Here is an 11954-nt window from a genome sequence, read left to right as displayed (position 1 = left end):
GTCGGTACTGTAAGATATGCTTACAGTGGTCGTCCAGGAACCTGTGTGAGAGTTTGCTGTCGGTAAGATATGCTTACAGTGGTCGTCCATGAACCTGTGTGTGAGAGTTTGCTGTCGGTACTGTAAGATACGCTTACAGTGGTCGTCCATGAACCTGTGTGAGAGTTTGCTGTCGGTACTGTAAGATACGCTTACAGTGGTCGTCCAGGAACCTGTGTGAGAGTTTGCTGTCGGTACTGTAAGATATGCTTACAGTGGTCGTCCAGGAACCTGTGTGAGAGTTTGCTGTCGGTACTGTAAGATGCTTACGCTTACAGTGGTCGTCCAGGAACCTGTGTGAGAGTTTGCTGTCGGTACTGTAAGATACGCTTACAGTGGCGTCCATGAACCTGTGTGAGAGTTTGCTGTCGGTACTGTAAGATACGCTTACAGTGGGCGTCCAGGAACCTGTGTGAGAGTTTGCTGTCGGTACTGTAAGATGTGCTTACAGTGGGCGTCCAGGAACCTGTGTGAGAGTTTGCTGTCGGTACTGTAAGATTTGCTTACAGTGGGCGTCCAGGAACCTGTGTGAGAGTTTGCTGCCGGTACTGTAAGATATGTTTACAGTGGTCGTCCAGGAACCTGTGTGAGAGTTTGCTGCCGGTACTGTAAGATTTGCTTACAGTGGGCGTCCATGAACCTGTGTGAGAGTTTGCTGTCGGTACTGTAAGATTTGCTTACAGTGGTCGTCCAGGAACCTGTGTGAGAGTTTGCTGCCGGTACTGTAAGATACGCTTACAGTGGGCGTCCATGAACCTGTGTGAGAGTTTGCTGCCGGTACTGTAAGATATGCTTACAGTGGGCGTCCAGGAACCTGTGTGAGAGTTTGCTGTCGGTACTGTAAGATATGTTTACAGTGGTCGTCCAGGAACCTGTGTGAGAGTTTGCTGTCGGTACTGTAAGATATGTTTACAGTGGTCGTCCAGGAACCTGTGTGAGAGTTTGCTGTCGGTACTGTAAGATGTGCTTACAGTGGGCGTCCAGGAACCTGTGTGAGAGTTTGCTGTCGGTACTGTAAGATACGCTTACAGTTGGCGTCCAGGAACCTGTGTGAGAGTTTGCTGCCGGTACTGTAAGATATGTTTACAGTGGTCGTCCATGAACCTGTGTGAGAGTTTGCTGTCGGTACTGTAAGATATGCTTACAGTGGTCGTCCAGGAACCTGTGTGAGAGTTTGCTGTCGGTACTGTAAGATATGTTTACAGTGGTCGTCCAGGAACCTGTGTGAGAGTTTGCTGCCGGTACTGTAAGATATGTTTACAGTGGTCGTCCAGGAACCTGTGTGAGAGTTTGCTGTCGGTACTGTAAGATACGCTTACAGTGGTCGTCCAAGAACCTGTGTGAGAGTTTGCTGTCGGTACTGTAAGATATGTTTACAGTGGTCGTCCATGAACCTGTGTGTGAGTTTGCTGTCGGTACTGTAAGATATGTTTACAGTGGTCGTCCAGGAACCTGTGTGAGAGTTTGCTGTCGGTACTGTAAGATATGTTTACAGTGGTCGTCCAGGAACCTGTGTGAGAGTTTGCTGCCGGTACTGTAAGATTTGCTTACAGTGGGCGTCCAGGAACCTGTGTGAGAGTTTGCTACCGGTACTGTAATATACGCTTACAGTCTGCGCGAACCACCGGATGTCTACAAAAGTTCCAGACTGATTTATCCCTGATGTTGGCATTATGAATTCTATCAGGCATGCAACCTTCAAGCAACAAAACAACCCAATACCACTGATCGTCTTTATTCAAAGAGCAATGGCATTTTAAGGCCCGTTTCTTATTGTGAACACTATACAATCTGCAAAGCAGGCAAGCCTTGAATGAAATGCTTCTTTCTGTCTTTGCTTTCCTTATGTTTTTTACAAGACAAGACGTGGTAGTAATAGTTTGGCTGAAAACTGAACGAACCTTCATAAACCTTGCGTGCCTCGTACACAGCATTCAAATTACCTTAAACATGTCTTGAAATTCCTGATATTACTGATCGATGCTCATGCTGTTGATCACTGGATTGTCTGGTCCAGACTCGATTATTTACAGACCGCCGCTATATGACTGGAATATTGCTGAGTTTGGCGTAAAACTAAACTCACTCACTCACTCCTGATATTACTATCTTGAATGAATAAAACGCGGCATGAACCATATCAATATAAACATAACAACTCTGAAGGTAAGGAGATAAAGGGTTAACACTGAACCAGTAAACAAGGAAGCACATGTTTACAAATTTGGACTAACACCCTCAACAACAAAAGGAAATTATCACACAGTTTCTCATATAGAACAGTAATTGTAATTTAAACAACAGGATAGGTCGGTATGCCAAAGGAGACTCACCATTATTTCAGGGTAGTATCACAAGGCTTCTGAACTTGAAGATCGCTCACCACTGCATGACTTGTTTATACCCTGACTTTAAATCACATACAGCATTACAAATCAACTTCACTGAGTGGTTTTTAGAAGCTGGTATGATGACAGTGGATGCAACGTTTTGGTTAAGAATCTAACACCGTTATCAAGCAATCTACACCGAAACGTAGCAGCCATTGCAATAAAGTAGCTGTGTATCCATAAAAACATCGTTCTTGTTAATACAAATTAAGGTGATAAAGAAAATGAATTTGAAATTAGAATTCTGATACAAAAACGAATTAGGAGTAACAGATAACAAATACATGGGACATTACAAAAAAAGTAAAAATCATACTTTTGACCATTACACCATGAGTCGGTTGTGCTTTATAATGTTAGAAAAAACTAACCAAGTCGTCCTCAAGGAAAGGCTCTCACAACAATCACGGGAAAATGCAATCCACAAGCTCCCGGAGAACCTACCACAGCGACGTATAACCTGATGGAGTTATACATGATTCCAAGAAAGTAACAACATGAAAATAATATTTTACATATCAAATGAAGATTCGCACATGGTACAAAAAGCATTGGTATGTGATACCCGAAAGACTTCACACCAAGTTGGGGAACTGCAAGGTATATTTATTTACAAGTCCAAAGCAGCATAGAAAACAAAGACTTTAATGACGGAAATAAATGTACCTGGAATGAGTGAAGGAAACATTAACCTTTAGCAATAAATCGTGTCTATTCAACTCTCCCGTGTGGACACCAGCGCAAGGCGCAGTTCACGTATACAAGGTCATTTTGCGGTTTGGGGTACCGATGGAGGACGCGTTGAGCACTATGTGTCGGGTCAGAGCTCGGACTGTGGAGGATCATCCATATTTTCTCCAGCCATGGTTAGAGGGTTGTACGCAAACACTAGCCTTTCCGAATGATCCAGGTCAATTACTGAGATATCATCCAGCTCTGTCTTCCTGGTTTCAGAGTCGTAGGCATGTAGAGGACCCTTCTCTACAGCAATATCTACACCGATGTAGACAGGGACGTGTGTATCGGGGCAGTGCGGCTTGGCAGTCACGGGGCCGTCTGTTTCTTCCGGCAGAGTGTTGGTGGTACTTCCCCCAGTAGTTTCAGCCATCCGTTCGTCAACCGGCTTCCCTCGATATTTCCTTCTGGAATATAATGACAGTAACACTCAACAAACGCACATATGGTATTGATTCACCTCTGTGATCACAGTAACACACAGCAAACACACAGATGGTATTGATTCACCTCTGTGATCACAGTAACACTCAGCAAACACACAGATGGTATTGATTCACCTCTGTGATCACAGTAACACTCAGCAAACACACAGATGGTATTGATTCACCTCTGTGATCACAGTAACACACAGCAAACACACAGATGGTATTGATTCACCTCTGTGACCTCTGTGACCACAGTAACACTCAACAAACACACAGTAACACATAGATGGTATTGATTCACCTCTGTAATCACAGTAACAACAGCAAACACACAGATGGTATTGTATCTGATTCACCTCTGTGATCACGCAGTAACACCTCTGTGATCAGCAAACACACAGATGGTATTGATTCACCTCTGTGATCACAGTAACACGCAGATGGTATTGATTCAGCACAGTAACACACAGATGGTATTGATTCACCTCTGTGATCACAGTAACACACAGCAAACACACAGATGGTATTGATTCACCTCTGTGATCACAGTAACACACAGCAAACACACAGATGGTATTGATTCACCTCTGTAATCACAGTAACACACAGCAAACACATAGATGGTATTGATTCACCTCTGTAATCACAGTAACACACAGCAAACACACAGATGGTATTGATTCACCTCTGTGATCACAGTAACACACAGCAAACACACAGATGGTATTGATTCACCTCTGTGATCACAGTAACACACAGCAAACACATAGATGGTATTGATTCACCTCTGTGATCACAGTAACACTAAAAAAACACACAGATGGTATTGATTCACCTCAATAATCCTTTGATTGTTATACTGAAACTTTGCTTCAGTATGCCACAGTTCCGACTGTTTCATATGCATGCCATAGAGTAAACCATTTTCAATGAGTTTCTGTAAAACTTCATATATCCAAACAACATAACTGTTTCAATATATATCCAAAGTGCACCGAAATTCTATCCCCTTTGTCTGTTTAATGTATTCAGCAATCATTCGGTGTAGCCCTCTTATCATTAACCTCCTCCCGGCAGGACCCTGAATTCTTGATGCTATCAGTAAATGCCAATCAACACCTCACTACGTCAGCGGATCGTACGTATGTACATGTGCATAGGTCAGTGACCTTGCATAACGTGGCGTAAGGTCCCTATGTATAAAACCTGACTGACATGGTCACTCAGGGAGACCAGTCAGGGGGACGAGACGGACCCAGATCATCGACCGAAGCGGACGGACTGTGCGGCTAGTCGGCGTTGGCCAAGGTCGTCGCCTCACCAGCGACTAAGTTGACGATGAAGAATCGCTGTCCGACTTCTGAATGTGTGTAAGTGACAGAGCGGGTCTCCACATCGGGAACATTGGCCACTCGGTCCCGATGTGCGTTCTGTCACGTGATTTCCATCTTATATACCATTTCTACCATTATTCCGCAACCATAATAAACATGGCAGCTGCCGTCTTCAACTTCACACCTGATTTGTCTTCCATCTCTTGTCCACCATCCTGAACTACCATCCGAGAGTATCCCCAACGAACGCTCTTCGACATACACACTAGTCGGTAGCTGCGGTGACACACATGTTGAGTCTCACAGGGAACTTAAGCACTGTCAAATGTTGTACAATGTAGTTTATGTATCGTTAATGAGCGGGTGAATGTTGCTTAACGCAGCATAAACATCTTATTGGCATGGGAATGTCTATAGTATATCACCATCCATCTCACTCACACACACACACACACACACACACACACACACACACACACACACACACACACACACACACACACACACACATACCACACACACCACACCAAACTTGCATACACACACACTAGAAAAACACTACTCATCGCACACACACATCACACACATAACACACCACACACCCACGCACACTACACAAGCACTACTCATCACACATTCATCACACACATCACACACACCACTCCATCCCCCCCCACACACACACACCACCACCACAAATAACACACCGCACCGCACCACACCACACCACACATCACATCACATCACATCACATCACATCACATCACATCACATCACATCACATCACAGCACATCACATCACATCACATCACATCACATCACATCACATCACATCACATCACACATATGTGACCTGATGATGTAGTAGGTGATAGTGGACGAAACGAAGGCAGAAACAACAACAGCCGCTACAACACTGCCGGCGACTTCAGCTGCTGATATACCAGCTCCATCACCTGAAACATAAACAACAGTGTGTAGAATTGTACAACAGTACATGCTGTTGTATCTCAAACAACATTTCAACTAGTTTGAGAACATGTCTGAGAATGCATTAAACTTATGGCAAACACTTGTGTATGTTACTGACACCTACTGCAGTGTCCCACTTGTGTATCTTACTGACACCTACTGCAGTGTCCCACTTTGTCAGCAGTACATCTGTAGTATAACATCTAGTCACAGCTCTGTATTCCCAGCAGGAGCTGAGAAGTCTTGCCACAGATTAATCAGCATTGGCCAGTGAGTTACCAATGATTCCAAAATGACTGGGTAACCAACAAAAGACGATGTCATTAGGTGATGCGATGCTTACAAGTAAAATTGAACTGATATTTTTATATTGCCTGAAGACAGAACGGACAGTCACAAAACGAGTCCTTCGGTTATCTATTCTAAATCTGTTAAACTGAGGCTTGATGTAGTCTATAATGGATGAGTTACCACTTGAATTCTGAATCTAATTATGGTGGCGCAAGTAACAGCGACACCATACAAGGATCCATGTGTATCTATAGATTTGTAACTATGTCCATGCTCCTTTACTGGCTATATTCGTGTTGAAAGTGCATGTAGTTAATTTGTTTCAGATTTCTTCAGACCAGATAAGGTAGGATCCACCTGCGTGATATCTTGTACAAATAGTTCATTAGAAATGTTTTAGCTCTTTGCATATACTCATGATATAGCTAGATTTAATCGACTATTATCAAAGATTCCTTCTGACTATATACAGAAATATATCATTTTTACATTCAGGAGGTGCACAAAATGTAAAGATTGTCATACCAGCAGATGATTCACGTATGCACACTCTCGTGCTTTGGTCGTCGAACGTGGTGGATAACTGGGTAGTGCGTGCCGTAGATGATGGAGTAGTGGCTGCACTAATGTCGGATGTCGTAGATGACGACCTGGTGATTGCACTGGTGTCGGATGTCGTATGTGACGTCGTTGTGACGGAACTGATTTCGGATGTCGAAGATGACGTGCTGCTGATTCCACTGCTGCTTGGGGTGGGTGATCCTAAGGGTAAACACGTTGTTTCTTTGAGTGGCATTTCAGAAGTTGGGAAAACAACATATTGAACAATCTTTATGGATAACAACTTCTCTTGGTTCGTGAGTGCGACGTTTCCATACAGATTCTTGTACTGTTGTCAAACAGGAATGGAACATGAAGGGAAGGGGGTGTATATATACTGAATGTAACAAAGAAAACAATATAATTAACATGATTGGCTAGGCAGTAAGCTGATGAAGCCAGTGAGTTGACAAAGGAAAGTATCTACAGCCGGAGCTGGATGTGGAACTGAATCTACGTGTGTTGAAAATAGTAACTCATGTGATTTAAGAGGGCAGACCACTGCCATGTTCTTTAAATGACATAATAAAACATGCTGACCATGTTTTGAAGAAGTGAGAATACGAATAATCATGTCGTCTAACCCTGTGATGGTGTCCCTCGGATAGAAGAGGTTGTCGGGGTGGTAGTCGACGTAGTGGCTGATGTACACGACCCTGTAGTGAGACAAACATGCTAGCTTTGCTAGCTTTGAAAATAATCGAAATTGTCGATAATCCAAATTTTCATTTTTTTAAAATTCCGTGAATACAGACTAACCCGTCCTACAAAGAAGTCGGATAGATTACCATGTTGGACAACACAAGATGTTGATTCATAAGTTAATATATTTATCCATCTTATCATTTCATGTTTATGTAAAACCAGGTTCAAAAAATCTTTGAAACAGTGTCAAACGCTTTTTCAAAATCCATCAGAATTAGCAAGCCAGGAATATTTCGTTTCTTTGTTTCAAACATTATATCATATAACAATCTTGTATTTTCACCAATAGTCCTACCCGTATAAAACCAGCTTGGTTAGAGTGAATAAGTTCATCTAAAGTAGTTTTAAATCTATGTGCAATGCAGGCGCTAATAATTATATAACTAGCATTAAGTAAAGTGATTGGCCTCCAATCTTTTATGGGTTTTGGAATACAGGTGATAACACTCCTTTTCATATTCAAAGACATTTCATTTTTTGTTGATACTTCTTTAATGAATCTATAAATCTATATTTTTGATTCTTTCGAAAACAATTAAAGAAATCAATAGGAAATTAATCCCTGGGCTTTTATTATTCTTCATCCTGTAAACAGCATTGCTAAATTCATCCAAACTGATTTCTCTTTAAAGATAATCTCTTAGTGTTTTGTTTAAAGGTGGAGTTTTAATATCCTTTAAGCAGTCTTCTTCCTTATATTGTTCCTGAGAAGCATAGAGAATTTTATAAAATAGTTTTACTTCATTCAGTATTGATTTGCTGTCAGTGATTTCATTCTTATCATTAGTCATTAACTTATTAATTGATTTTTTTAGAATTTCCTATTTTCCAGATGGTAGAAATATTTTCAAGATTTTTCTCCTTCTTCTCACCAAAGAATTCGGTTTCGGATTTGTATTCCTTGCATTTCCTCACTTTTAATTTCTTCCATTTCTTTCTTATATGTTAATAGTTCTCTCAAAAGTTCTTCATCAATGTTTTGAAGTTTTTTCGAATATTATCTTCGACCTGTTTTAGTTTTAATTCTAGTTCTTCTGTATTTTTTACCTTTGTTTTCTATATGTAGGATGAAAAAGATATGGTCTTTGCTCGGATTTTCATTTATAATGTTTCTAGAAATAAGGAGTTGGAAATTGTAAGTTAAATATTTTCAGTGTTTTCAAAGTCATCAATTTTTTTCTGTTGAGTATTCCTGAACAGTGTCATTTAAAATATTCTGACTAAGTTTCCATATTCAGGATTTAACAACAAGGAATTATTAAACTTCCAGTACCCATGTCATCGTTCCTGGCTTAAAGCGTTGGAAAAGGTTAATGTTATTGTTGAGTGATCACTTTTATATATCAAATATATCTTCTGATACAATAAAGAAATCAAGTCTTCATTATTGATGAGGATTAATTGACTTCAAGAGTATAAAAAGTTTAATTAATCAACTTAGTATGTAGATATGTACACATTATTAAGTATTTCAACTCCCTGTCGTGCTAAAACTGCTCTAAAATATGCTCCATAAACTAAGCATGCATGTGATGTCGGCTAAATATAATATTGGAATAATAAACAATCTTCATTATTCATTTGGCGCTTTTGGGTTTTTTGGCCTACATGATGGGGGGTTTGGTCCTAAGGGGCTTTTGTCCACAAGGTATTTTGTTCGCACACCAAAAATAGCGACCTCCACAGACTCGAGGTCTTGGTGTATTGTGAGATGGTATAGGCATGCCCCTATATACAGTGTAAATACCCTATTGAATTTTCCTGGTGTATTGTGAGGTGGTATAGACATACCCCTATATACAGTGTAAATACCCTATTGAAGGCTGTTAGTGTATTGTGAGATGGTATAGACATAGCCCTATATACAGTGTAAATACCCTATTGAATTTTCCTGGTGTATTGTTAGGTGGTATAGACATACGCATATATACAGTGTAAATACCCTATTGAAGGCTCTTGGTGCATTGTGAGATGGTATAGACATACCCCTATATACAGTGTAAATACCCTATTGAAGGCTCTTGGTGTATTGTGAGATGGTATACACATAGCCCTATATACAGTGTAAATACCCTATTGAAGGCTCTTGGTGTATTGTGAGATGGTATACACATAGCCCTATATACAGTGTAAATACCCTATTGAAGGCTCTTGGTGCATTGTGAGATGGTATAGACATGCCCCTATATACAGTGTAAATACCATATTGAAGGTTCTTGGTGCATTGTGAGATGGTATAGACATACGCATATATACAGTGTAAATACCCTATTGAAGGCTCTTGGTGCATTGTGAGATGGTATGGACATAGCCCTATATACAGTGTAAATACCCTATTGAAGGCTCTTGGTGCATTGTGAGATGGTATACACATAGTCCTATATACAGTGTAAATACCATATTGAAGGCTCTTGGTGCATTGTGAGATGGTATACACATACCCCTATATACAGTGAAAATACCCTATTGAAGGCTCTTGGTGCATTGTGAGATGGTATACACATAGCCCTATATACAGTGTAAATACCATATTGAAGGTTCTTGGTCCATTGTGAGATGGTATGGACATAGTCCTATATACAGTGTCTATTAATGTTATGTCGACACATTCTAGTAAACAAATATGTATAGACATGTCGGCCAATACGTATATTGCTGAAAACAGAGAGTGGTAAGTATTTGACCCACACACACACTCAGATTTGTCACGACAAGCATTTGGCCACGCACACAGTCACATTTGTCACGACACGCGTGCGCGCGCGCACGCACACACACACAGAGTCAAACACGGTCAAACACACACACAGAGTCACGCAGTCACATTTGTCACGAGAGGCATTTGGCCCCAACATATACAGAGTCAGACAGTGACAAGTGCACATTTCAAAACGTCCGTGATGAATTGTAAGATTGACTGAACAACCTGCTGGTCTGTTCCTAGATATGTATGTTAGGCCAGGAGGAGACCGAAGCTTGCTATGAAGATAACTGTACCTGGTGTCAGGAGGAGGACCCCCCACAGGAACAGGAACCCTGCCATGTCAGTCAGCACCAGCAAGGAAAACTTCATCCACTCCCATACCAAACACAACAAGGATATTAATATTTCTCCCAGGTTTGCACGATGTGTATAGTTTATTACCTTCCGCAATGTCAACAACTTTATCAGAGCGTAGAGGAAAACCACAATCGTCATCGAGATATAGCGTTCTTTCATAACCTTGATCAGAATCGGAAACTGCAAAACCAGGCATTACGTCCATTTTGTGTGAATGAATCCGTGAGGACTTTAAATGAGTAAAATGTGACGACACAGTAGAGGGCAACATGTTGACATGAGTGCACTCACATGACACGGGAGAGGGCAGCGTGTTGACGTGTGTGTAGCCACATGACACGGTAGAGCGCAACGTGTTGACGTGTGTGTAGCCACATGACACGGTAGAGGGCAACGTGTTTTCATATGTGTAACCATATGACAGTGCAGAGGGCAATGTGTTGACGTGTGTGTAGCCTCATGACACAGAAGGGGACAACATGTTGACATGTGTGTAGCCACTTGTCACGGTAGAGGGCAACGTGTTGACGTGTGTGTAGCCACATGAGACGGTAGAGGGGAACGTGTTGACATGTGCGTAGCCTCATGACACAGAAGGAGGCAACATGTTGACATGTGTTTAGCCACTTGACACGGTAGAGGGCAACATCTTGACATGAGTGTAGCCACATGACAGTGCAGAGGGCAACGTGTTGACGTGTGTGTAGTCACAAGACACGGTAGAGGGCAACGTGTTTATGTGTGTATAGTTGACGTGTGTGTAGCCCATTTGACACGGTAGAGGGCAACGTGTTTTCATATGTAGCCACATGACAGTGCAGAGGGAAATGTGTTGACGTGTGTGTAGCCACAAGACACGGTAGAGGGGAACGTGTTGACATGTGTGTAGCAACATGACACAGTAGAGGGCAACGTGTTGACGTGTGTGTAGCCTCATGACACAGAAGAGGGCAACATGTTGACATGTGTGTAGCCACTTGACACGGTAGAGGGCAACATCTTGACATGAGTGTAGCCACATTACACAGTAGAGGGACACATGTTGTCGTGTGTGTATCCACATGACAGTGCAGAGGGCAACGTGTTGACGTGTGTGTAGCCACATGACACGGTAGAGGACAACATATTGAATGAGTAAAATGTGACGACACTGTAGTGGGAAACATGTTGACATGTGCGTGCACTCAAAAGACACGGTAGAGGGCAACGTGTTGACGTGTGTGTAGCCACAAGACACGGTAGAGGGCAACGTGTTGACGTGTGTGTAGCCACATGACACGGTAGAGGGCAACATGTTGAATGAGTAAAATGTGACGAGACTGTAGAGGGAAGCATGTTGACATGTGCGTGCACTCAAAAGACACGGTAGAGGGCAACTGTGTGTCAAAATGACACAGAA

The 11954-nt window shown here is 41.9% G+C and overlaps 1 protein-coding gene across 2 annotated transcripts; it reads right to left on the bottom strand.

The window, feature by feature from the left end:
- Positions 1-1758: 1758 nt before the first annotated feature.
- LOC124260429 (cell wall protein DAN4-like) lies at positions 1759-10866 on the bottom strand. Of its 2 annotated transcripts, XM_046694738.1 has the most exons (5): positions 10492-10862; positions 7374-7445; positions 6715-6951; positions 5780-5882; positions 1759-3571 (listed from the first exon to the last, which is right to left on the bottom strand). In XM_046694738.1, the coding sequence occupies exons 1-5, from the start codon at positions 10712-10714 to the stop codon at positions 3250-3252; spliced, it is 957 nt and encodes a 318-aa protein (XP_046550694.1). In that variant the 5' UTR covers positions 10715-10862; the 3' UTR covers positions 1759-3249. The 2 variants fall into 2 exon arrangements, with proteins under 2 accessions (XP_046550694.1, XP_046550697.1); XM_046694741.1 differs by lacking the exon at positions 7374-7445 and having other exon boundaries at positions 10492-10866.
- Between the last annotated feature and the right edge of the window lie 1088 nt (positions 10867-11954).

Source organism: Haliotis rubra, unplaced genomic scaffold, assembly GCF_003918875.1.
Source record: "Haliotis rubra isolate DU_JTF1 unplaced genomic scaffold, ASM391887v1 Scf762, whole genome shotgun sequence".
NCBI classification, from domain to species: domain Eukaryota; kingdom Metazoa; phylum Mollusca; class Gastropoda; order Lepetellida; family Haliotidae; genus Haliotis; species Haliotis rubra.
The sequence above is the reverse complement of the archived record's forward strand: the minus strand, read 5'-3'. Positions and strand labels throughout refer to the sequence as shown.